This window comes from Muscardinus avellanarius, assembly GCF_963383645.1.
Source record: "Muscardinus avellanarius genome assembly, chromosome: 15".
NCBI lineage: Eukaryota > Metazoa > Chordata > Mammalia > Rodentia > Gliridae > Muscardinus > Muscardinus avellanarius.
This window is the reverse complement of record NC_137801.1, coordinates 88,911,145-88,937,736: the sequence shown is the minus strand read 5'-3', so window position 1 is coordinate 88,937,736 and position 26,592 is coordinate 88,911,145. Positions and strand designations below refer to the sequence as shown.

Sequence of the window (26,592 nt, the reverse complement as noted above, 5' to 3'; positions counted from 1 at the left end):
ATGGCCCACCGGGGCGGGGAGAGGGACTTCCAGACCTCGGCCCGGCGCATGGGCACCTCCTTGCTCTTCCAGCTGTCAGTGCATGAACGGGAGCTGGACCTGGTTTTTCTGGATCACAGCTATGCCAAACCGTGGAGTGCCCACCCAGATGCCAGCAGTGCCCGCCCGACCCGCATGCTCTTTGTTACCCCGCGTCGGCAGCATGAGAACACCCTGTGAGTATGGGCTCCTTCCCCAGAGGCGGCGACCCGCCAGGCAGTGATCAGACCAGGGAGGGCTCTGTCGGGATGACTGGGGGTGGCTGGGGAGTAGCGTGGGAAGCTTGGGTATTTAATTCAGGCATCTCTGTTAAACAGCACAAAAATAGCCAGCCTCAATGTGGGCGCCTCCCAACAAGTTAGGAAAGCAAGACTGCAGAGGAAAGCAGATGCTTTTTCCACTTACATAGTACGACTTGTACGGGGAGAGGGTTAAACTGAGAAGAGGAAGACCGAAAGGTTGGCTTTAAATGATTGCCACGCAGCATGACGCCTCTTGTCGGTTTAGTATGATCTGGTTTGCCCGACAGTGGCATAAATTTATTACAGGATAGGTGATACAGTCACATCTGGCTACATAAATCTGCTTGGCAGTTCTTTTTTTTTTTTTTTTTTTTTTTTCTTTGCGGTACTGGGGATGGAACCAGGGGCATTCTACCTCTTGAGGTACACCCCCAGCCCTAGTTTTTATTCTTTATTTTGAAACAGGGACTCAGTGAGTTGCAGAGGGCCTCACTAAGTAGCTGAGGCTGGCCGCGAACCGCGATCCTCCGGTCTCAGCCTCCCGAATGCTGGGATGACAAGCGTGCGCCACCGCGCCCGGCTCTTGGTGATTCTTTTGAGCAAACCAGTTTATGCACTAAAGTGACAAAAGGTGTTGTGCTGTGTGGCAGTCTACCTCTGAGTCTACCCCCAGCCCGGTGTTTTATTTATTTGGAAGCAGGGTCTTGCTAGGTTGATCAGGGCCTCGCTGAATCGCTGAGGCTGTCTTCCAGCCTGTGGCCCTCCTGTCTCAGCCTCCCAAGTCCTAGGACTACAAGTGTGCGCCACGCTGTCCTGCTGCTCGTCACTTTTTCTATAGGTTAATTCTGAAATGACCGTGTTCCTCCAGCACGTGTCACAGAGAGGGCAGAGAGCTAACAAGCATGGGAAAGGTGACTTTGGATCAGAATTTTCTTGTGGGCTGGGCGTGGTGGCGCACGCTTGTCATCCCAGCATTAGGGAGGCGGAGACTGGAGGATCGCGGTTCGCTGCCAGCCTCAGCTACTTAGTGAGGCCCTCTGCAACTCACTGAGTCCCTGTTTCGAAATAAAGAATAAAAACTAGGGCAGGGGGTGTAGCTCGGAGGTCGAATGCCCCTGGTTCCATCCCAGACCCCCAAAATACAAAAAGTTTTTCTTGTGGATAGAATGTGGTTATACATCATTTGAAGCTGACCGTATTTAAAGACAGTCTTGACAACCGGATGGTCGTTAGGCACGTGCGTGCGTGAAGGACGTACGGCCGGTCCGATTTCCTCGCCCGTTTACAGTGAGCCAGACGTCCCGATTGACGTGGAGACTGCCGCGCCCATGCCCACGCCGCTGTACGACAACCAGAAGGCGCGCAGCGTGATGAACGAGTGCGAGCGGCACGCCATCTTCGCCAGGACCTCGGCAGACGCCCCGCCCCCGCCCGAGGACTGGGAGGAGCACGTCAGCAGGTGGGCCCGCCCCAGGAGGCGGTGTGGTCTTCTCGAGCTTGTCTCCCTTGGGCCTCATAGTCCCCTCAGGACTGCATCGTGACGCTCAGCTTGGTCTGCCGTGAGCTGCTGGAGACCAGGCTGCGCGTCGGCCCCTCCACGTCCTGACAGCAAGGCCGTGGATACTAAATGTTTCTTGAGAGTCGGGCATAATGGCTGATGCTATGGTCTCAGCTAGTTGGGAGGCTGAGGCAGGGGGATTCCTTGAGCCCAGCAGTTTGAAGCCAGCCTGGGCAATAGAGCCAAAACCTAAAAAATTAAGTTTGATAGATATGACTAGTTCTGTAGCTTACGATGCAACGTAGAAGTCTCCCAGACTATTAGAAAAACCAAGTGTATGTCGCCGGGCGTGGTGGCGCACGCTTGTCATCCCCGCGCTTGGGAGGCAGAGACAGGAGGATTGCGCAGGTTCGAAGCCAGCCACGCGCGCTGGCTTAGGAGACCCTGTTTCAAAATAAAAATGTAAAAATAGGTCTGGGAGTGTAGCCTGGAGGTTGAAGGGCTTCCAGGAACCCCAGTACCACCAAAAAAAAAAAAAAACCAAGTGTATGTCTGTAAGATAATTGCATTTATATGATACGTAACTAGGATAGTGAAAATATTTTGGAGTCACATGAAAACTAGCAAATGTTTGACATTTAAAAATAGATTTGCAAATCCCAGCACTTGGGAGGCTGAGACAGGAGGATCACACAGGTCCAAAGCCAGCCTCAGCTACTTAGCGGAGTTCTCGGCAGTTCAGTGAGACCCTGTTTCAAAATAAAATGTAAAATAGGTCTGGAGGTGTAGCCCAGAGGTAGAAAGCCCCAGGGTTCCATCCCAGTACCACACACACACACAATTTGCAAAGCTGGCTGTGGTGGCACACACTTGGAATCCTAGTACTTGAGAGGCTGAGACAGGAGAATCATAGGTTAGCAGCCAGCCTCAGCTACTTAGGCACTTCCCAACTTAGACCCTGTTTCAAAATAAAGAATAAAAAATCGGGCTGGGAATATAGCTCAGAGGTAGAATGCCCCTGAGTTCCATCCCCAGTACCGCCAAAAAAAAAAATAAATAAATAAATAGATTTGCAGCTGGGCACTGTGGTGCACATCTGTGATTCCAACTACTCGGGAGGCTAAGGCAGGAGGATCTCAAGTCTGAGGCCAGCCTGGGCTCCTGAGCAAGGCCCTGTCTTCAAAAAAAGAGTTGGGAATGTAGCTCAGTAATAGAATACTTGCCCAGCATACAGAAGCCCCTAGAATCTGTCCTTAATACAGGAAAGAGAAAGAAGACTCAGTCTATAGTGTTGAGGGTGTGCTTGAACACATTTCACAAGTTTGGCGGCTGGCTTTGTGCCTACACTTCCTTCGGCCCTCAAGGGGCTCAGCACTACTCCATGAAAAAATAGATAATTGTGTTTTATTTCTTTTTTTTCTTCAGTACTGGGGATCGAACCCAGCCCATTTTTTTACTTTGAAGCAGGGTCTCATTAACTTGCAATTAACTCATTAACTCGCTGAGTAGCTGAGGCTGGTTGCGAACCTGTGATCTTCCTATCTCAGTCTTCTAAGTACTAGGGTTACAAGTGCGCCACGTCCAGCATATTTTATTTATTTGTTTGTTTGTTTGTTTGTTTTTGTAGTTTCGGGATTGAACTCAGAGACATTTTACCTCTGAATTACACCCCCAGACCTACTTCGGTTTTTGTTTTGAAACAGGGCCTCACTAAGTGGCTGAGACTGGCCATGAACTGTGATCCTCCTGTCTATAGGCCATTTTTTCTGTCTTCATTTGGCAAATGTTTATCTTATTACATATCAGTTTCATGGAGATATTATTTACATACCATATAATTTACCTGTTTAATGTTTGTAGCCAGTGGTGTGTGGGTGTGTGTGTGTGTGTGTGTGTGTGTGTGTGTGTGTGTGTGTGTTTATGTGTTATTGTGAATGGAACCCAGGGGCATTCTACCTCTGAGCTACATCTCCAGCCTTATTTATTTGTTTATTTATTTATTTATTTATTTATTGTGGGTCTTCTGGGGATGGAACCCAGAGGCATTTGACCTCCGAGCTATATCCCCTGCCCTATTTTTGATTCTTTATTTTGAAACAGGGTCTCACTGAATTGCAGAGGGCCTAAGTAGCTGAGGCTGTGGGCAAACTGCCATCCTCCTGTCTCGGCCTCCTGAATGCTGAGATTACAGGCGTGCCCACCACGCCCGGCTCAGTGGGTTTTACTTGTTTGGAGTTGTGAAGTCATCACAGTTAATTTGATAAATAGTTCATCACCACAAAAGAAATCTTATTCCCATTAACAGAGACTCCCCATTTCCTCTCAAGCCTCCAGTCCCTGGGCTCCCCGTGTCCTCGCCGTCCTGGCCTCGCCGTCCTGGACGCTTCCTCCTGCGGCGTTCAGCCGGGCAGGCTGTCTTCAGGGGTGCTGCTGCAGCGCCTGGCAGTGCTCCGTTCCTTCCCTGTCCGACGGTGCTCCGCTGTGGAGCCAGCCACAGCTCGTTGTCCGCTGTTCAGTCGACGGACACTTGGGTTGTTCCCGTCTGGCTGTAATGAATGTTGCTGCTGTGAACTTGTGTGTGGTGCTGGGGAGTCGGCCAGCGTGCCGCCCTGACTACCCGCCTGCTCGTGTGCACGTTCTGGTGTGGACGTGTGTTTTCAGTTCTCTTGGCTCGTACCCAGGAGTGGAGTCGCTGGCTCGTATAACAGCTGTGTCTACCTTTGAGGAGCCGGCAGGTGGTTTTCCACAGTAGCTCTTCCGCTTTGTGCCACCAGCAGTGTGAGTTGAGACCTTGCCGTACCCCGCCAGTCCTGTTGTTTGCCTGTCAGTACTGCCACTGGTGCGCTCCCCGGGCAGTCAGCGGTGCCCAGGGCTTGGCAGGTCTGTGTAGGGAGCGCCCCTCTTGGCACCAGGAGCTGGCGGGCGGGACGGGTGTTTGGTTAGAAGGGGAGAGGAGGGGAGGGCGGGGAGGCTGGAGGCCGGCGGGGAGCGAGCTGCGAGCCTCGGGGACAGGCGCTGTGGAGGAGGCCGCTCTGCACCTTGGGGAGAGACCTTGTGAAGAAGTTGGTCGGGGTCTCGAGGTGGAATCGCCTCGCTGCCCTGAGGAGCAGGCGGGCTCCTCGGCTTCAGATGAAGACACACCGCTGTGAGTGGGGCCGGCTGCAGACAATGTCCGCCAGTTCAGCGGAAGGGTTTATCGCCATGGTGGTCGGCAAGAAAGAGCACGGGTGTCAGGCAAGGGCCCTCCCGCAACTCCAGGCTGCCTTCATCACCCCGCGCTGAGGGAGCTGAGCCAGGGAGGTGGAGAAACCATGGCAGTGGGCGCGGGGACGCGTGCGGACCGTGCAGCGCGGCTCCGGAGCTCGGGACAGTGAGAGGGTAGGCCGCCGGGGTGTGAGGACAGGCGGCCTCCCTGGCTGCTTGTCTTCAGCGTGCGACTTTGGAAAGCTCGTGGGGTAATGCTGGGTGTCACGGTCATTGGAGACCTAATGATACACAGAAATGCCGGTTTCCTAACTCACAAGGAGAGAGAAAGCTGCCAGGCAGAGGAGATGCCGCTGCCCAGCGGCCATGCCAGCGGAAGGTTCTGGAAGTGTTTCTGTTGCAGAAGTGCTGCAGGGTGCGGGGCTCCCAGAGGCACCGTGACCGCACGCTCCCGCCGCCCTGCGAGGCAGGACAGGGCGCCCTCCACCGGGCTCTGGCAGGGCCCTCTGTCCTGTGGCGACGCTGCCCTGGACTGGGAGGATTCCGTTATTCTGAAAGTAACTGCTGCTTCAGTGGGTCCAGTGTGGACGAGACTGGAGACGGCGTCCCGCGGCAGCGGGCTCGCGGGCAGCTCTTGGAGGCCCTTGCGTGTGCCGGCGCCCCGGTCAGCACGTTATGACCCTGTCCCCACATCTGTCGCTTGTTGGAGTTTGGAGCTCCCTCTGCTTTGATTATACTCATCTGTGCTGTTTTCTTTTTACTTGATGGTTAAATTGCTCTGCTTTTCTTCCTGTATACGGTCATGTCAATTACACTTTCCCACGTGGAGCGCTCCATGGATGGCCCCTAGAGCTGTGGAGTTTGTCCCCAGAGAGCAAACTGATGGCGTCTTATCCGTGGTCCGTCTTTCAGTTTCTGTGTTAGGGCTCCTTGTCGCCCTCTAGAATCATTTCTAGAAGCTGCCTTAAGGTAGTGTAGAGTGTGAGACCTCACCACGTCCTGGCCGGCTGCCTTTCCTTGGTACTGGCAGCTATTTTGTTTAAGTCTTTCTCTCTGCTTGGTTTTATCAGGAGTTGTCAGACTGACACCTGAGCTGGTTTTTGTGTGGTCTACAAGCCAAGAATGACTCCCGTGTTTTTAAGTAGTTGCAAAAAAAAAAAAAAGAATAGTACTTTCGTGACATGGAATTTCAGTTTCGGTGTCCTCAGGTCCTCTTGCGACGGAGACGTGGCCTTCATTTGAGACTGCCGTGCCGCTCCCGCCCTGCCGTCACAGTGTAGTCGTGGTAGAGGCCATATGGCCCTGTCCAGTTTTCTCTCCCCTTGTTGGGCATTTGGTTTCAAAAAGAACCTTTAGACATTTTAACTTTGATTTAGTCTTGCCTGAAACAGGACCAGAAATAATGATTGCCTTTGAAAATACCACGTTTTCCAGGACCAGCGTACTATTTAGCTGCTTTGAGTAGAATGACGCCGAGGTCAGCGTACTGTTCAGTTTGAGTCAGAGCATGGGAAACAAAGGTTGGTTATCTGAGCTCATCTAAGAAATAAAGAGCCGTTTTGCACTTAGAAAGCTGAATAGATGTGGGCTGGGAGGGGCAGCTGACTCATCAGAATTCCCATCAGCTATTCGACTGTTTAGACTTGTATTTAACATTCTCTCTTCTGTTTTTAAATTTTTCCTTAATTATATATTTTGCATGCTCTTTATCTTAATCTTGGGTTAGATCTTTTTTTTTTCCTGCCCACTTAATTTTCCAGCCTCCCACGAAGCTTACAAAATACGAGAACATGTCTCACGGAGTTGCTGAGGGCCTCACTGCATTGCTGAGGCTGCCCTCAAATGTGCAGGCCTTCTCTCTCTGCCTCACAAGTACTGTGCTTACAGGCACATAGCACCATGCCCAGCTCTAGACCTTTTTCATAGTATTTGTGAACATCTGCCTTCCCCACCCTCCACCCAGTCCTTAGCCCACCTGAGAATCCCAGGGAGAAGCCACTGGTATGTGCCATCCTCCTTCTTTCCGTCCGTCCTTTTTTGTGGTACCGGGGGATTGAACCCAGGGGAGTTCTACCTCCGAGGTATACCCCCAGCCCTTTGGAGTTTTTGTTTTGAAACAGGGTCTTGCTAGATTGCTGAGAGTCTTGATGTGTTGCTGAAGCTATCCTCGAACCTGTGACTCTCCAGTCTCAGTCTCTCAAGCGCTAGGCTTACAGGCACGTGCCACCACACCCCGCCTGTGTACCTCAGCAACAGGAAGGAACATGAGATCGTGAGCTGATGGGCTGGGGCCCCCAGTCCTGACAACCTTCCCCAGGTACCCTTAGTCCCAGCACAGAGCTGAAGCTTTCACTCCCCGCCTCCCAAGACTAGAATCTTTCTGAGTATCAAACCAAACAGAAATGGAATGGCTGCTGCCGATGTAGCCGGAATCAAGCCAGGAGGGCTGGGGGACAGAGGGCACCCCAGAGACCCGCGACTGTCTCTGATGCCACTAGGAGTCACAAAAGGACGAGTGGCTCTGGAGGCTAAGAAGGGATTTAGCAGCGGGGCGGGGAGGTGCGTGCCTATGGTCCCAGTAGTCAGAAGGGATTGGACGCTCAGGGCCAGGCTGGACAGCGGAGGCCATGTCTGAAAACGGAAAACAGATGAGCGGAGCCATCTCCGAGCAGAGGCCTGGGTGCGACCAGGGCTGCAGAGGAAAGGCAGGGGCTCCTTAGCCAAAGTCGGAAGGTCGCCTGTGAAGAAGAGCTGCCTGCTTCTCTGTAGTCGGGGGCTCCCGCTGTCCCGATAGCAGTGGCCATGGCCAGCCTGAACTTCTAAGAAACGTGGGGTCACCGGGCGTGGTGGCGCACACTTGTCATCCCAGCATTCAGGAGGCTGAGACAGGACGATCATGGCTCGCGGCCAGCCTCAGCTACTTGGTGAAGCCTTGGGCAACTCAGTGAGACCCTGTTTCAAATAAAGAATAAAAAATAGGGCTGGGGGTGTAGCTCGGAGGTAGAATGCCCCTGGGTACCGCAAAAAAAGTAGCATCATCTGTTTCATGGACAAAGGGGACTTGGACACAGCCAGGCCCTTACTGCAGGGCTGGGTCCTTATCCTTAGGAAGACCTTATTCTGCCGGGCGTGGTGGCGCACGCTTGGAATCCCAGCATTCGGGAGGCTGAGACTGGAGCATTGTGGTTCGCGGCCAGCCTGAAGTACTTAGTGAGGCCCTGTTTCAAAATAAAGAATAAAAAGTAGGGCAGGGGGTGTAGTTTGGAGGTCAAATGCCCCTGGGTTCTATCCCCAGACCCCCCCCCCAAAAAAAAAGACCTTATTCTAAGAGATAGGTACATAGGGAAGTAGGGATGTAAGTAGATTGATAGGTATCGGTGTTTTTTCCTATAACTTTAGTAGATTTATTTATTTATTTAATGTATGGGGGGTACCTGGGGATTGAACCCAGGGACATTCTTCCTCTGTGCTACACCCAAGCCCTATTTTATTTTACTTTATTTTGAAACAGGGTATTGCTAAGTAGCTGAGGCTAACCTTGAACCTGTGCTCCTCCTATCTTAGCCTCCTGAGTACTAGGATTACAAGCATGTGCCACCACACTCAACTTGACTTTTTTTAATATTTAGGTATTTATTACATCCAGAATTTATTCTGGTGTGAAGACTGGTGTGTGTGGATCCAGATTTTCTTTTTTAGCTAACCAGTGGTGATCTCAGCTCTGTATAGTTATCCCTGCTGATGTGAGGTGTAACCTTAATGTATCTCGTTGGGTCTGGCAACCACTTTTACTTTACAAAGTAATTTGATGGTTTTGGGTTTTTTTTTTTTTTTAACGGCAGAGAAAGTTGGTAAACATGTGGAGTGCCTTCTATTCCCTTTCTCTTCAAAGCTTCAGGAAGACTGCTAGCCTGGGTTGCGTCCCCATCCTTAAGGTCGCTGGGAGCGGGCTCGGGGTGGTCGGGGACGCGCTGGGGCGAGCAGTAGGGCAGGCTTCTGCAGAGCTGGCTGTGGATTTGAAGGCCACAGGAGGCTGTCAGTAAGAAGCGGGTGCAGGATGCTGGCGTCATGTGCCGGGGTAGGTAGCAGTAACTCTTGGAGCACGTAAGTTTGCTAGTTGTATTGTGCAGACGAAAAATTCCAAAAAGGAAGGCGAGAGAGATTGGTGTGGCGGAGCGGTGGAGAGCGGCAGTAGCCGCTTCGTGGTTGTCTTGGTGCCGGATTTGTTTTGAAAGCTAGTTTTACTAGACCTCTGAACTTGAGGGTCTTGGCACGCTGAAAGGCTTGCTGCCTGTGTGAAGTATAAAACTTAGAAAACCCAAGCGTGTCTCTGAGGTGCTGCCGTGTGCTTGTTTGCTGATGGGACTGTGTTCGCTGCTGGATAGCTCGCTCGCTCGGCTAGCGCTACAGGACTTTGTCGGTGACTGGACTGGCCCTGACCGCAGCGTGCGGTTAAGGTGGGTGCGCGGTGAGTCGCCGGCAGGCAGGGCTGGGGCCCGAGTGCCGCTCATGGTGTCAGGCTGCGCTCTCAAGGCACGGTCTCTGATGACGGGCAGAAGCCAGGCAGAGCCTTCGCTGTGTGCTGTACTTCCTGGGGAGTGGCCTAGGGTTTGACGTTAATTCCTCAGAGTTTCCATTATAGGACTGGCTGGACAGTGGCCCAGAACAAGCTATTCAACAAGATACTCAAAGCCCTGCAGTCTGACCGGCTTGCCCGCCTGGCCAATGAAGGGGTAAGACACCAGAAACCTGCCACGGCGGGCCCCTCCTCACGAGGCCCTGGCTGGCTGCTCCGCCCGCGCCCGCCCTGCTGACCGTGGGGCTCGTGTCCGTGCCCTTCCCTCCTGCAGGCGTGCAACGAGCCGGTGCTGCGCCGCGTCGCCGTGGACAAGTGTGCGAGGAGGGTGCGGCAGGCTCTGGCGAGTGTGAGCTGGGACACCAAGCTGATCCACTGGCTGCACTCCACCCTCGTGGAGACCTTGAGCCTGCCCCTGCTGGCCGCCTACCTGGACGCTCTGCAGACGCTGAAAGGGAAGGTAAGTCCGTGGGTGGTCCTTCGCACGCGTTCCGGACACGGGGCTGGACGCGGCCATCGCCGGGTCGGCTGACAGGACCTACCTGACAGGCTCGCAATTAGAAATGGGAAACGGCATCATTTCACATTTGTGTCTGAGGTCTCCAGCGCACGTCTCCAGGATGAGGTGCGGTACCTGAAAGCCTGGGTGCCCGCTTGGCCTCGCCTCGTGGCTCACCGTGTGAGTCATTGCTGAGCCGAATCGTGGCGGACAGGACGAAGGGTCCCGGGGACGAGAGTTGGCGGGGTGAGAAGCAGACCCGTGGCCTCGGAGGCCGGGGTACACAGCAAGGAGGCTCCATGACCCCAGGGTCTTCACGAAGGGACGAGCCTTCTGCAGCAACACTTGAGTGGCGTGACTCGTCACCAACATCGCCTTCCACACCGGCCTTCTCGCGTGGACAGTATTGTGCCGCGCTGCTCCTCTCGCGGGTCCCCGTTTGCCGTGACGTTAGTGGCTGCACTGCGCTCTCCAGTAGAGTGGACATCAGGCCTGGAGGCCGCTCACCAGGCTGGCCCAGCCCTGACAGGCGTGAGCCCTGCGAGGGCTAAGAGGGCCTCTGCTTCTTCTCTCCAAAATGATACCCATGTAGGGTTCCTGAGAGGATTAAACTAACCAAGGGACAGTGCTTGGCACAGATGTTTTCATGGCTCTGGGGATGGAACCCAGAGGCTTTCTTCCTCTCATCCACGTCCCCATCCCTGTTTTATTTTTTACTTTGAAACAGGGTCTCGCTGAGTTGCTGAGGGCCTCTCTAAATTGCTGGGATGGTCTTGAACCTGCAATCCTCCTACTTCAGCCTCCCAAATACTGGATGTACAGGCATGCACCACCATGCCAGGCCCCTTGAGTCTCAAAGTGAGTAGAGTGATTTGCTTTAATACAAAGTAGTCTCAGACAGCTAGTATTAATTGAGTTTTTTGTTGTTTATTTTTTGTTTGTTTGTTTGTTTTGGTGGTGGTACTGGGGTTCCTGGAAGCCCTTCTACCTCCAGGCTACACTCCTAGACCTATTTTATATATTTTTTTGGAAACAGGGTCTCTTAAGCCAGCAAGGCTGACTTCGAACCTGCGCGATCCTCCTGCCTCTACCTCCCAAGCACGGGGATTACAAGTGTGCGCCACCACTCCCGGCATTAATTCAGTTCTTGACTTTTTTTTTTTTCTTTTCTGCAGTGTTGGGACCTGGGCCTCCCACATGCTAGGCAAGTGCTCAACCACTAGGCAAAATGTACTGAACTTTTTTTTTTAAGAGTGTGTTAGAAACCTAAAGAATGGAGCTGGGCGTGGTGGCCACATTTGTAATCCCTGTGCTTGGGAGGTCAAGATAGAAGGATCGCACAGGTTCGAAGCCAGCCTCAGCTACTTAGTGAGGCTCTCGACAACTTAGTGAGACTCTGTTTCCAAATAAAGTATAAAATAGGTCTGGGAGTGTAGCCTGGAGGTAGAAGGCCCCTGGGTTCCACCCACAGTACCACCAAAAAAAAAAAGCTAAAGAATGGTTAGTGCTAAAATAAAACAAAACTCGGGCTGGATAGAGTTGCAACATGCATGGTAGGGAGTTTTCAGTTTCCTCTTGCTTGGTGAGGGAGACAGCTGCCGTCTGCTCTGGTGGCCTTCTTTCTGCCTTTTTTTACTGAGGATTGAACCCAGGAGCATTCTACCTCTGAGCAACACCTGCAGCCCCATTTTATTCTTTTATTTTGAAACAGGGTCTCACTAAGGTGTGGAGGGACTGCGTCACTTACATTGCTAAGGCTGGCCATGAACCTGTGTTCCTCTTGCCTCTGCCTCCCAAGTACAGGGGTTACAGGTGTGCACGGCCATGCCTGGCTGGGGGACCTTATTTTCTAGTGAAGACAAACGAGAGCCCAGCCTTCCCGGCAGAACTCCGGTGGAGCCCTGGGCCTGGGGGTGGTGCCCCGGGCTCGGCACAGTGGGTCTGAGTGTGAGCCTCCCAGTGGCTCTCCACGGCCTCCTGCGCTGGGCGGTGCCACCTTGGCGCGTGCTCTCTGGGCAGGAGCGCCACCCAGTGCCGGCGGCCTGCTCTCCGCCACCGCAGGCTCCCGAGTGTCGTTCCCTTTATACGCGCCGCTGGTGGGCGCCTAGTGCGGCAGCTGCTGTGCCGCTGACTCGACTGATGCCCGTGGGCGCCACCCTGACTTGAGCCCCAGCCTCCACTCGCTCCTCCCCACCAGACGCTCTGTCCCGAGGGTCTGACTGAGCATGCTGCTCTAGGGTGCCGCTGGCAGGTACCACGTGGCTGCGCTTCCTGCCCTTGGCCAGCTGCTCTCCCGTCCGCTCCATGGTAGAGAAGGTAGTGGAGACACAGACTGGCCCCTGCGCGTGGTCCTGGCCTTGGTCGCAGGCGCGTTCACGTCCGAAATACGCCCCAGCCCACTTTATCTTCTTCCTTTGAAGCAGGATCAAGCCAGTCACAGTGGTGCACACTTGCAATCCCAGGAGGACCACAGGTCGCGGTCAGCCTTAGTGACAGCGCTCAGGGAGGCCCTCCCGAGGCCCAGTGAGACGCTTTCAGGATAAGAGTGAAAAATAGGGCTGGGGTGGAGCTCAGAGGTAGAGTGGACCGCAGGAAGACACAGCCCACAACCCGCCCCAGGCTTTCAAAGCCGTTCCTTTCCCATCTCCCACTTGGCCTTTTGTGGGCAGCATCTGTCCACACGGGTGTCCTTTGTAACGTCAGCTCAGCATGTCTGAGACGCACGTTTATGCGCCTGTGAGGTCACAAGACGGGCTGTAGTGGAAATCACATACATACAAGAGAGTAGGGAGTGTTTTTGAACACAATGATAGGTTTCATTAACATGCCACAGCTTGAAGGCTATACTCTAGAAGAAAATGAGGATTTTAAAATTACATAATCAGCTGATGTTTACTGAGGAAACTTAGACAATACAGAAACCTATAAAGAAAATTACCTATAATTCTATAATTCCACAGATTATTATGTTGATATTTTGGCATATTTTCTTTCTTTCTTTTTTTTTTTTTTTTTTTTTTTTTTTTTTGGTGGTATCCGGGCTACACTCCCAGACCTATTTTATATATATATATATTTTTTTTTTGGAAACAGGGTCTCTTAAGCCAGCATGGCTGGCTTCAAACCTGCTCAATCCTCCGGTCTCCGCCTCCCAAGCGTGGAGATTACAAGCGTGCGCCACCACACCCAGCTTGGCATATTTTCTTGTAGCCTTTTTACTATTTCTGGTTTTACCATAACATTTTAGCAAAACTCATTCTTCTTTCTCTCTTTCTCCCTCTTTTTTGTGGTACCTCCGAGCTACACCCCCAGCCCTAATTTTTATTCTTTATTTTGAAACAGGGTCTCACTGAGTTGCAAAGGGCCTCAATAAGTAGTAGCTGAGACTGTCCGAGAACCACAATCCTCCTGTCTCAGCCTCCCGAATGCTGGGATTACAAGTGTACCCAAACACACTGGATTTGTGTTTTTCTTATTATTGAGAGGCGATTTGTCTCTGGGCATAACTCTTTATCCCTCCTCCTTGTGCATTTATTTGTTTATTTTCGCAGTCCTGGGGATTGAACCCAGGCCCATTCTACCTCTAAACTACACTATCAGCCCTATTTTTTATTCTTTTTTTGTTGTCGTTTTGATTTTTTGGTGGTACTAGGGTTCCTGGAAGCCCTTCTACCTCCAGGTTACACTCCCAGACCTATTTTATACTTTTTTTATTTGGAAACAGGGTCTCTTAAGCCAGCGCGGCTGACTTGTAACCTGCTTAATCCCCGTCTCTGCCTCCCAAGCGCAGGGATTACAAGCGTGCGCCACCACGCCCGGCTTTATTCTTTATTTTGAAACTGTGTCTCACTAAACTGCTGAGAGCTTTGCTAAGTAGCTGAGGCTGTCCACGAACCTGGGTTCCTCCTGTCTCAGCCTCCCAAGCGCAGGGACTACAGGCACGGCCACCGCACCCGGCTGTCCCCTGTCCTTCCTTGGTAGGAGCCCTGTGCCTTTGCTCTGAGGTCTGGAAGGCTCAGGTGGACCGTGTCTTCCTGCTGACTGCTGGTGGGAGAGGGCTTTCACTTTGCCTAAGCCTCTGCCCTTCCTTTTCTAGATCCCAACCTTGATTGACCGGATGCTTGTGTCGTGCAACACAAAGACGGGTGCCGCGGGGGCCGAGGCCTTGTCCCTCCTCCTGAAGCGGCCCTGGGACCCGGCTGTCGGGGTGCTTTCTCACAACAAGCCAGTAAGTCGGCAGCTCGCTAGCCGTGCAGTGCGTAGGCACCTTAAAGCTTGGGCTTCAGTCTTTGTCACTAATGACTTGCTTTCTCTAGCGCTGAAAAACAGCTTGCACGCAAGGTTACGGGTGGGGTACACTCGCTGAGACATTCTGGGTGGCACCTCTGACACAGCGGGTTTGGTGGGCTCTCTCCTTAGAGCAAACTCCCAGGCTCCCCACTCATCCTCGTGGCCGCCTCCGGGCCCTCCAGCTCCGTGTTCCCCACCTCACGGCGCCACCGCTTCTGGCAGTCCCAGCTCTCCTGCCTGGGCAAGGTACGCACAGGGCAGGGGCGGGTGGAGGGCGTGCGGGCGAGGGGTCAAGGCAGACTGTTCTACTGTGAAGCCTCCCCGACACTTCCTGTCCTCGGAAGGGCTGGGGAGTGAAGGTACGCGGAGCAGAGGCTCACCGTGCCTGGCCTGGCGCCCTCTTTCCGCAGGTCATCCCCGTGGCCACCCACTTGCTGGACAGTGGCAGCGGGGTGGGCGTCCTGCAGTGCCTTGAGCACATGATCGGCGCGGTGCGGAGCAAGGTGCTGGAGGTGAGCGCGCCCCGCGTGGCCAAACACACGTGTCTGTGCCTCTGGGCCACTGCGCCGAGGCCTCACTGTCTCCTCTCTCCCCGCCAGATCCACAGCCATTTCCCGCACAAGCCCGTCATCTTGGTTGGCTGGAACACAGGAGCACTGGTGGCGTGTCACGTGAGTAGGCTCCGCGACGCCATGCCTTACCTACGTCACTGCCTTTCTTAAGCTGTAGAAGACAAACTTTAGTTTGAAACTTGATCGTGCAAGATTTTAGGCAGAAACACAGGTAGAAAGAAGCTGATGAGCCAGCGCTTGGCCTCTCGCCCAGCTCGCCCCATCGTCCCTCCACCCACGCTCTCTCCCAGCTATTTGAATAGGTCCCAGCAGGTCCTTTCCGTTCAGAGATCTCGGCACTACCGCTGAGAGAGGGTTTCTTTGTTCTCCAAATGAGGTTCCATACTAGAAAGGTTCCTTTTACCAGAAAATCAGTAACTGTAGCAGGCACGCGGTAAGAGTTGTTCATGCTCAGTTCTAAGACATCAGGGACGCTGCAGGTGTGATGACACTCACCTCTAATTCCAGTACTTGGGAGGCTGAGACAGGAGGATCACAGGCTTGAGGACAGCCTCAGCAATGTAGTGAGACTCTCATCAACTTAGTGAGACCGTCTTTCAAAATAAAATAGGGCTGGGGGTATAGTTCAGAGATAGAATACCCTGCATTCATTCCCTGGTACCATGAGAAAACATGAGTGAATAAGACAGCAGGGACCCTTTTCTCTACCTTCCATCCGCATGTTTGCTGGACGTGTGCGTCATCCTGCTTGTCCAGAGCCTCAGTTCTTTTGTCTGTCTCACGAAGTCTGCTGTCTGGAGCCGAGAGAGGAAGAAGGGCCTCCCTGCACACCCACCCCAGGGACAGTGGGGCTTGGCAGCCATTCCAAGAAATCTGGGTATCTAGGGGCAGTCTGTTAAGCCGGACAGAGACAGGTTTTCTCTTAAAGGAGAACGGCAACACGCTGGTTTTCTTGATCATGCTCATAGTGAAGAAAAAGCTCGGAGGCTCTCGTCTGAGCAGTGGGCCCCATCTTGAGTTCAGCCGTCTGCTGCCGTCCTCACAGTGCGGCCTGCGGGTCCGCACAGCTTGTGCCTGTGCCTTCCTGCTGCACCTGGGGGTTGGGAGGGCGCGGGGGCGGGGCCGCTGGTGGTCTGGGCCCTCCTGGATTCTGGGTAGGCCAAGGGGCAGTGAGGTCGCTCGTCCTTCAGACCAGCGATGCCCTCGTCCGCAGGTGTCGGTGATGGAGCATGTCACTGCCGCTGTCTGCCTCGGCTTTCCTCTGTTCACCGTGGACGGCCCCCGAGGGGTAAGCGCGAGGTGTCAGCGGGAGTGGGGCAGCTGGCGCGTGCGCCTCACCCGAGTGGGGCCACCTGGACAGCTCACCCTCCCCGGTGAGTTGTGGGGTCAGCGCTCCGCGAGGAGGAGCTGGCTGATCTAAAACTTGGCCATTCTAGGATGTGGACGATCCCCTCTTGGACATGAAGACTCCGGTCCTCTTTGTCATTGGGCAGAACTCTCTGCAGTGTCACCCTGAAGCCATGGAGGACTTCCGGGAGAAGATTCGAGCTGAGAACAGCTTGGTGGTGGTCGGGGGAGCCGACGACAACCTCAGGTGAGTAGGTTCCCCCGACTCGAGCTGCAAGGGCAAGGGCGTTAAAAAATTTTACATTGTCACCAATTTCAGATCTGTAGAAACTAAAGTTATAAAACAGGTGCTAAAAAGACCCTTACCCCCTTCACGTGGATTTCCCGAATGTTAGCGTCTTATGCAGCCGAGGCGTAGTTCTCAAGACCAGGAGCCGGCGCTGATAAGCAAGCATGGCTACTCTGTGGCGCCTGTCTCCAAGCTGTCTCCAAGCTGCCTTCCTGTGTCCTGGCCCAGGCCACACGTCCGGTGGCCGCTGTGCCTCCGTCAGTGTGGCGCCAGCCGCAGTCTTGTGTCCTGTGGCTTGCAGGTTCTGTGGGCTGCAGGCCAGCTCGCCGCAGACGGCCCTTGCTTTGCCATTTCCTTCTGTGGCGTCGAAGCGTGCATTTTGGGCAGGAAGGTTGCACGCTCGTGTGCCCAAGTCTCTGCGTCCCATCACGAGTTCGGGGTGTTGATTTGTCTTCTCACCACTGATGGCACCCTTGACCACATGGCAAAATTAGTTCCTTCTGGTTCTCCACTATGAAGTCAGTCTTTTCCCTTAGTAATTAGTATTTACCTTGTGGGGAAAAGATACTCTGAGACTGAACATACTTTCACTGGAATAGGCATTTTAAAAATCTTATTCCTAGCTAGGCATGGTGGCACACGCTTGTCATCCCAGCATTTGGGAGGCTGAGACTGGAGGATGGCGGTTCGCGGCCAGCCTCAGCTATTTAATGAGGCCCTCCGCAACTCAGTGAGACCCTGTTTCAAAATAAAGAATAAAAAATAGGACAGGGGGTATGGCTCGGAGGTCAAATGCTCCTGGTTTCCATCTCCAGACCCAATAAATAAATAAATACATAGCCAGGCGTGGTGGCGCACGCTTGTCATCCCAGCATTTGGGAGGCTAAGACTGAGGATCCCAGTTCGTGGCCAACCTCAGCTACTTAGGCCCTTTGCAACTCAGTGAGACCTGCTTTCAAAATAAAGAATAAAAAATAGGGCTTGAGGTTGTAGGTCAGAGGTAGAATGCCCCTGGGTTCCATCCCCAGTACTACAAAAATTAAAAATTAAAAACAGGGCTGGGGGTGTAGCTCAGAGGTAGAATGCCCCTGGGTTCCATTTCTAGTATCAAAACAAACCAACCTCATTCCTTTCTGAGAATGATGCTTACGTAGATATGATTTATACTGTCTCTTTTTTGTTAGTTTTGTGTGTGTGGTACTAGGGATTGGGCTTGGAGACACTCTACCCCTGAACTGTGCCCAGCCCTTCCTTTTTGGTTTTGAAACAGGGTCTCTCTAGGTTGCTGAGAGACTCTGTGTGGCTGAGGCTGGCCGCGAGCCCGCGCTCCTCCTTCTCTCGGGCTCCCAAGACTGGGATCGCAGGTGTGCGTCCCACCAGCGTCAGGTCTCTTTTGGTGTGCTTTGGAGTATAAATACAGCCTGAGTTTGGAAAGGGCTCCTGGCAGCTGCTCCGGCCGCAGACGGCCGCCGTGTGTGCAGCGCTGGCAGGTAGAGCTGTGGTGGTTTTCATGACAGGCTGAAAGGAAGGCCGTGCTGTGCGTTTGGCTCCTGCTCGGGGCCCTCCGTCTTGACCACTTGGCTGTGCGCCCCACCGTTTTCACAGTGTCCTGCTTACATGTCCCGAACAAGTCCGTCTGGCCTCTGTCATTTGCCAGCTTCTTGTGAATTTAGCGTCCAGCCTATTGAGTCTCGAGGTCGTGGTCTCACATCAGCACGTGCTTTTCTCAGATCTCAAACGTGCCTGTCTAAGGAGCCCTGTGTGTGCTGAGTCGCCCCAAGGCGGGGAGCTGGGTGCTGCTCTCGAGTCTTGGTGTGGGGCTGAGAATCGGGATGCCTCAGCTCGTCCTGACCCACTGCTGAGAGGCTCTGCTGAATAGCTTCTGCAGCTCACTGCCCTCTTTGGAAAGTGAGTGCGACCCAGGGTCAGCGGCCAGTAGCCATCAGCTGAGAGATCAGCTTTCGGAAGTTCAAGCAAACTGTTCTCTATTCTGTAACTTGGAGGTCTCTTTGTCTCTCTGCCTAGACCCCCAATCAAAAAACAGAGGTTTAGGCCAGGCGTGGTGGGCACGCTTGTCATCCCCGCGCTTGGGAGGCGGAGACAGGAGGATCGCCAGGTTCGAAGCCAGCCGCGTGCGCTGGCTTAGGAGACCCTGTTTCAAAATAAAAATGTAAAAATAGGTCTGGGAGTGTAGCCTGGAGGTAGAAGGGCTTCCAGGAACCCCAGTACCACCAAAAAAATATAAATAAATAAAAAATAAAAATCAGAGGTTTAGCCAGGCGTGGTGGCACATGCCTTTAATCCCAGGACTCTAAGGACGGCCTCAGCAAGTAGACTGTCCTCAGCCTAGCAAGACCCTATGTCCAAATAAGAAAAATCAGACTGGGGGTGTAGCTCAGAGGTAGAATGCCTCTGGGTCAATCTCCAGTAAAAGCCAGAGGTTCTTGCTGGGTGTTGTGCACCCCTGAAATCCTACTGCTTGGGAGGCTGAGACAGGAGGATCATAGGTTCAAAGACAGTCTCAAGTAATGAGACTCAGCAACCTAGTGAGACCCTCTTTCAAAACAAACAAAAAAGCTCAGAGGTAGAATATCCTTGAGTTCAATCCCCAATACCACCAAAACACACAAAAAAGTTTTTTTTAAGGCTAGGCCTTTCTTTCTTTCTATACCCCAGCTATATTTTTCATTTTTTATTGTGAAACAGTGTCTCGCTAAGTAGCTGAAGCTGGCCAGGAACCTTCTATCTTCCTGTCTAAGTCCCTAGGCCCCTCAAGTACAGTGCCACCATGCTCGGCTATAGCTAGCTTGTATTTTACTTATTTTTGAGGTACCAGAGATAGAAACCAGGGGCATTCTACCTCCAAGCTACATCCCAGCCCTATGTTTTAGTCTTTATTTTGAAACAGAGTCTCACTAAATTGTGGAGGGCCTCATTAAGTAGCTGAGGCTGTCTGCGAACCGCGATCCTCCTGTGTCAGCCTCCAAATGCTGGGATTACAAGCATGCGCCCCCACGCCTGGCCATGGCTAGCTTTTAAAGAGGGGAATGCAGCTGGCTGTGGTCGGTTTTTTATCCCTTTAGAACTTGGGACCTCCTTTCTTCTTCTAATCCAGTAACTTCAGGGTAGGAGGCTGTGTTGGGGGACCTCTCCATTGAAGCCCTACAGTCCAAGATGGACTTCACCTGTTAGGACAGAGTCATGGAACTTCTGGAGTGGACTGTGCTTGGTTCTTTACACAGTGGTTTTGCTCAGTTCCCACAGCTCCCCGAATGAGGTATTAGGATTCCCCATTCTACATGTGTGAGGCTCGGAGAGGTTTTCTCACCTGCTTGAGGGCCCTCATAGTCCTTCCCGCCCTAGGAGATAACACAAGAGAAACCTCTTCCTTTTGCCTCTTAGAATAAGCAAAGCAAAGAAGAAGTCGGAAGGGCTGACCCAGAGCATGGTGGACAGGTGCATTCAGGTGAGTCCTCCTGGGGTCCCCTCCGAGGCTGCCTCGGGGTTGCCTCTCGGGTTTGATCTGATTGACAGCCACTCATTGCAGAGCAGGGCATCGATCGGGCCCTGATAGGCCTGATCACGGCTGAGAAGAGGCACACAGGAAGAGAGCGGGCAGGGGGCGTGGGGGGCGACTGTCCGGGCGCCCACGAGGGCCTGTGCTGCTCCGCCACGGCTGCGTGGAGCCCCGCGCTGAGGCAGTGATCACAGTTGCTGGAAGTGGTGTGGGTGGTCCCTGTCTCCTGAGCACCTGCACCCTGGCTCGCCTTTCACGCTAGGACGAGATCGTGGACTTTCTGACGGGAGTGCTCACTCGCAGCGAGGCGCATCTGGGCCCCGAGCCTCGGGACCTGGATACCGAGAAGAAGAAGAAGCCCCGGGACGCAGCCCGCAGGGACCTGGCCTTTGAAGTCCCTGAGCGCAGCAGCCGGCCTGCTTCCCCTGCTGCCAGGCTCCCTGCCTCTCCCTCGGGCTCAGAGGTAGCACTGCTGGAGCGGGAGGGCCCCGCGGTGTCTCCGTGTTGGCCTGGGGGCTGGGCAGCTGGGCAGTCACGGGGCCAGGCTGACTGACGGTTGGCTCCCAGCAACACCGGCTCATCTCTGGCCCTCTCGCTCTGCTCAGGACCTCTCCAGTGTGTCCAGCAGCCCCACCTCCAGTCCCAAGACCAAAGTGACCGCCGTGACCTCTGCTCCAAAGTCCAGTCAGATCGGGAGCTCCCAGCTGCTGAAGAGACACGTGCAGCGGACAGAAGCTGTGCTGAGCCACAGACAAGCCCAAGGTAAGGCTCGGCCAGCACCCTTGGCTCTCCAGGCGGTGCCCGTGGCCACTGCAGAGGTGCGCCGCAGGTTTCCAAGAGCATGTGAAACACACACACACACACACACACACACACACACACACACACACACCACCACCACCCCACCCCCCACCCCCCCCCCGCCTAGGCAGGTGAGCGTGGATGAGTCCCTGGCCTCTTCAGCAGGTGCACTCTGTCCGAGTGTGCTGGCTTAGAAGCTCTGTGGGTGTCAGCCTAAACTTCTCACCCCCGCCCCCCGGAAGCTGTGTCTTGCTCCGGCCCCATGGGCAGAGCGCCAGCCCTCGGCACACGGCAGTGAGTGGTCTCACTCGCTGACTAAGGCACCCCAGCGGGTGTCATGCCATCCTCGTCTTGCTCTTAGAGCTAAGACTCACGCTGGGTCCTTCCACGGAGTTGAGCGGAATTCCACAGGTAGGTTTTAGAGGAGGCCTGGAGACGTTTGTGTGGTTGAAATTAGATGTTTGAAAACAGCTGTGCTAATGGCTGGTGTGATTAGTTGAGAACCTGAGGGGTGCTGATGGCAGGTGGGTGAGCTGGGCTTGAACACAGACCAGAGTGGCGCAGGTGCAGGAGTGGGCATGGCAGCCCAGGGCAGTAACAGGCACGGAAGGGAGCCTTATGCTGCGCTCCTGTGTCTTGGGCGCCCTGCCTCCGGCCCCTGGAGTGGGCTGTGGCCCTGGGAGGTAGAGAGGTGCTGCAGCCTCCGCTGTGGGCAACTCCATGCCACAGGGCAGGCTCAGCCCTCACGCCGTGCTGACTGCTTCTTCTCTTCCTGTCCCTGCTCCTCCTCCTCTCTCTGGCTGCCTGTGATTCTGTGATTCTTTGATTCGTTCCAGCACAGTTTGCTGCTTTTCTGAAGCAGAGCATGCTGGTGAGGAAAGCTCTTCCTCCTGGCGCCTCCCCCTGTCTCTTCGGTGAGTGCCCTCCTCGCCTCGGCCCTCTGCTTCCTGTGCTCCTGCCCGCTCCCTCCTCCCGCGGCCTCTGGCGGTGCTCTCCTCTTTGCAGTCTCTCTCTTTGTGGCTCCTGCACTGAGCAGGTTTGGGCTGGGCCTCTCCTGTTTGCTGTGAGCCTCAGCTCCTCCTGAGTTTCTCCCTGCCCGTTTCCCGTTCCCGTCCTGGCAGCTGCAAGCACTCGGGCCACTGAGCAGCTTAGGCTGGGCCCCTGGGCCGCCCCGCTGGTCTTGGCCAGCGTCCTAGCTGAATGAGCAAGCGCCCTGCCTGTGGCCATGCCAGGAAGCCCTCCGTCCTCGCTGGGCTGCTGCCCCCTCACCACAGCCCTGCCTGCTGTGCCAAGGGGCCTGAGGGCAGTGTCTGGGTTTAGCGAGCAGGGCAGGACGGACCCGTGAGGAGCCTGCAGGGTGGCTGGTGTCCTGGGGCATGGCCATGTCACAATGGTCGGCTGAGTCTGTGGAGGGCGGCCTGTGTGGCGCCTGAAGGCCTTTTTGCTGGTACACGTGACGTGGGGACCAGGTTGTGGCACGGGCCACTGTCCCTGTTCCCTTTGGGCAGAAGAGCCCCGCCAGGCACCTGCACCTCCTAGCGCCTCAGAGCCAGCAGGCCCTGGGGACTCCCGTATAGAGGCGGAGGGCGACCACGGTCCTCGCATCTGGGAAGGCCTGCCAGATCTGCGATGGGAGTCCTCTGTGTTGGCTGTCCTTGGCCTTCGCTGGGCAGGGCCAGCGTGTCTTCTGTCCTGCCGGGGATGGGCAAGGCGGGGTCCACATGGGATGTCCCGCATGTGGGTGGCTCTGTATCCCCAGTGGCCATCCCGTGCTGGCCACGGCTGGGGTCCATCAAGCTTTGGCTTACGGGGGTCTCACCTCAGCTCCATCTCTCAGTTCCCATTTCGTCAGAGCCGGCAGAAGAGGCAGAGAAAGAGGAGCTTAGGGTCCAGCTGAAGCGGCACCATCCCTCCAGTCCTCTTCCCGGCAGTAAGACCTCCAAGCGACCAAAGATTAAAGTGTCCCTCATCCCGCAGGGGGACGCGGCGGGCGGGCCTTGTGCCCTTCCCCAAGGAGGAGCACTTGAAGGTGAGTCCACTGGCCCCCGGGCGGCCCCGCCTGTGTCCAGGCTCCAGGCACTGCCGCAGAGGCAGCTGGGGTGGGTGGAGACCTCGTCCGAAGGAGGACGGCAGCCGGGCAGGGAGAGGTGCGGGCCATTCAGAGAGCCGTGTACTTTCTTCTTCGGTCCAGGGGAGAGTGACAAGGTACTCCAGAGAGCGTAGAAATGAGAGGACAGAGTACCCCAGCTCCCTGCTCCACCTAGCGCTTCCTGCTTTTGCCTTCTGGCCTTTGCCCGTACCTCGATTTTAGCCCGAGGTGTAGAACTGGGAAAGGCAGTGAACAGGACTGACCATGGCTGTTTTGCAGCGGCAGGGGGAAAGCCCATCGCCATGGCACTGGGGCCGGCGTCTGCAGGAGCCAAGGACCTAGCGGGACTTCTCCCCACGGCCAAGTGAGTCTGTCCCTGCCCCTCCCTCCACTGCCGCCTGGCCCATTTAGTGCTTGGGGAGGTGCTGCATTCTGCACCCCTGGGACAGCAATGCAACGTCTTCCTGTTTTTATTTTTATTTTATTTTTCTTGCTGGTCTGGGGATGGAACCCAGGGGCATTTGGCCTCTGAGCTACACCCCTGCCCTATTTTTATTCTTTATTTTGAAACAGGGTCTCACTAAGTTGCGAAGGGCCTCACCAAGTAGCTGAGACAGTCCGCGAACCACGATCCTTTGGTCTCAACCTCCCAAATGCTGGGATTGCAAACGTGTGCCACCACGCCCGGCTGCAACGTCTTTCTGATTGGGACTTTTGGCTTTGATTTGGGCAAGCCCAGGTTTATTTTTATATAGACCGCGCAGCATGCCTGGCTCTCCAGGCCTGAGTGCTCTACTCTGGGCCTGACTTTCAGAAGGTTAGGGGCTAGGTTCAGAAGGTTGGAAGGCTCAGGCCTGCGTTCAGCATCGAAGATCTCGCCAGGAGCACCCTCACCTCCCTGCCCGCTGCCCGCTACCCCCGGGCAACAGAGCTCCTCCTTGGTTTGCAGATCAGCTGCTTCTGAAGGGGGAGCCTTGGCCAGCCCGGCCCTGCCAGCGGCCTCCAGCAGCGCTACACCCAGTGCCCTGCACACTCTGCAGAGCCGCCTGGTGGCCACATCCCCAGGCAGCTCCCTCCCAGGTACCCCTTCCCGCACAGACTGTGTGTGCTGTGGAACGGTGGGCATAGAGGAACAGCTGGGAATGGGGGTATGCCTCTGGTCATAGAGGCTGGCAGGAGCTGCAGTCAGCCTGAGGGAGGAGTTCCGCGGCTTAGCACCCACAGGGGCTGTGTATAGGAATGGGATGGTGTACACACCCCAGCCCTGATGGCTGGTCTGTGCGTTGTGTTTGACTTGGGTGGTCTGTCTTCGCTCCTGTGGTGGCGGGCACACATGCCCAGAGTGGAGGGGCTGAGCTCGGTCATAGGTGGGCGGACGGTGCGGCTGCACTGGGGAGGCGTGAGGACGCTGTGCCTGATGCCTGTTGTGTCCTCTGCAGGGGCCACATCAGCCAGCAGCCTCCTCCAAGGCCTTAGCTTCAGCCTGCAGGACATCAGCAGCAAAAGCGCCGGCCTCCCCGCAAGCCCCTCCCCAGGACCAGCCGCACAGGTGCTCGCCGGCTCCCCGGGACTGGCAGGCACCGGGAGGGTGGACAGGGAGCCTGGGCCAGTGGGCTGTGCACGGACAGGTGGCCACACAGGAGGAGCTGCGCAGGCCGGGGCCCGGCGTGTGTCCTGACCTCTCTTGTCCTTGCCTGGGGGTGTGTGTAGCAGGAGCTCCAAGCCTTTGAAGGGTTAAAGGACGTCTGCAGAAGGCCTGCGTGGCCTGGGGCAGGTGCTCAGCGCACGCCAGCCTGAGGGTGCGCCCGGGCCGAGCTCCGGCATTGCTGTGGGCGGCAGCTCTGACCACGGGCTTGTGTCCTGCAGGCTGCCGGGGTGAGGTTGCCCACCCCCATGCAGAGCTTGGGCGCCATCACCACGGGCACTGGCACCACTGTCCGCACCATTCCCGTGGCCACCACCCTCTCCTCCCTGGGTGCCGCTCCTGGAGGGAAGCCCACGGCCATCCACCAGCTGCTGACCAATGGGGGCCTCGCCAAGTTGGCCAGCAGCCTCCCTGGCCTGGCCCAGATCTCTAGCCAGGCATCAGGTGAGTCTCAGGACTGGGGCTCCAGCCCTGAGCTCTCCCTCCGACCTTCCCGTCTCCATGGGCATGTCCAACCCCAGCCCTGCCTTACCCTCGGGCTCCGCTGGGAGAGACTGAGGGGTCACATGAAGGAACGCCCCAGGAGAGGAAGGCCTCCGCAGAAAGAGGCTGTAGCCAGAAACCCTTCCCGCTCGTTCTCCCAGGCTTGAAGGTCCCCACCACCATCACTCTGACACTCCGTGGCCAGCCCAGCAGAGTCACCACACTGAGCCCCGTGGGCTCAGGAGCAGCCCCGACCGAGGACCCCGCCTCCCAGGTGCTGCCCTCCGGCTCGCAGGTGAGTCTGCCCGAGGAGCCGCTGCGCCCGCGGACACACCCGATTCAAGTCCAGAATCAGGGTTATAACTAGCCGCTCAGCTTGAGTCCTGGCCCCTCTGGGTCGCCATCCGGTCCCGTCCCGTCACTCCCTGGCTGAGGGCCTGGCTGCACGGCACAGGCGTGTCCTTCTTCCCCTCCCCTCTGCCTCTGGGTTCCCTCAGGGTACGCCGTAGAACCAGCCCCTGACCTCTGACCGGGGCTCTCCAGTGCCCTGCCTTCCCAGGTCTCTGTGTTCACTGCTGCCTTCTTAGGGTAGAGCTGGTTTTCTGTGTCTTTGTTTTGTACTAGGCATGGAACCCAAGGGCATTCTACCTACGAACTACACCCCCAGCCCTTGTTTTTTTTTTTTTTTTTTTTAAACGGTTTCGCTAAGTAGCTGGGGCTGTCTACAGCCTCCCAAGTACTGGGATTACGAATGTGCGCAGCTTAAAACTGGGTTTTTATAGCTCCTATCCAGGAAGTCACCATCGTTTCCTCTTAACCAACCTGATTTCTATTACGATCTTTCCAAATAAAATGCTCCTAAGCTGGCGACCTGCGGAGCCAGCCGAGACCAGCATGGCCGTCTCGCCCCGTCCTTGTCGAGCTTGCTCTCCTCCATTCACACTGCTCAGCCCTCGTGTCCCGTGTGGCACAGCACCCGCGACTCCTCCTCTCTTGCCCTCCCGGCCCTGTGCGCCCGGCGCCCTTTGTGGCGAGGCCGTGTTGCAGTGTCCATGCTGTAACGGGCCGTCTCCCTCGGTCCTGCAGCCGGAGGTCACCCTGTCAGCTATTCTTGGGGTGAGGGAGGCTCGCAGCCCTTACGCGCCCGAGCTGGGCTCCAGGCTGCCGTAGCACGTGCCCCGGGCGTCCAGCCTCTCCCGTTGAGTACTTTGTGATCAGATCTCAGGAGGGGATGAGTGGGCCAGTGGGACTGGGCGTGGTAACTGACCCTTGTGTCTGTCCCGCCCACCGCAGCGCCTGCCTCCAGCACCCTGAAGATGCCGTTCACGCGACTCATCCTCCTTGCCAGGTCAGCCGTGGCTGCCTCTTGGGGAGCTTGGGCACAGGTGCAGTCCAGCCGAGCTGTCACCCTGAAGCCCTGAGACGGTCATTGCCTCCACGTCCACCGTCCTCGAGTGGTGTGCTGACGACCAGGGCCAGCGTCTCCCAGATTGTCCGTTGA

The 26,592-nt window shown here is 55.4% G+C and overlaps 1 protein-coding gene across 1 annotated transcript; it reads left to right on the top strand.

Moving 5' to 3' along the window:
* On the top strand, nt 1-26,592 carry KANSL3 (KAT8 regulatory NSL complex subunit 3; the record flags this gene model as incomplete). Its single annotated transcript, XM_080711454.1, has 22 exons — nt 1-215; nt 1,570-1,740; nt 9,626-9,716; nt 9,834-10,019; nt 14,155-14,286; nt 14,478-14,594; nt 14,759-14,860; nt 14,948-15,019; nt 16,134-16,208; nt 16,357-16,514; nt 19,959-20,022; nt 20,336-20,536; nt 20,679-20,835; nt 21,711-21,788; nt 22,712-22,903; nt 23,243-23,327; nt 23,913-24,043; nt 24,403-24,512; nt 24,830-25,052; nt 25,253-25,386; nt 26,178-26,257; nt 26,385-26,592. The coding sequence occupies 22 exons, from the start codon at nt 1-3 to the stop codon at nt 26,590-26,592; spliced, it is 2,982 nt and encodes a 993-aa protein (XP_080567580.1).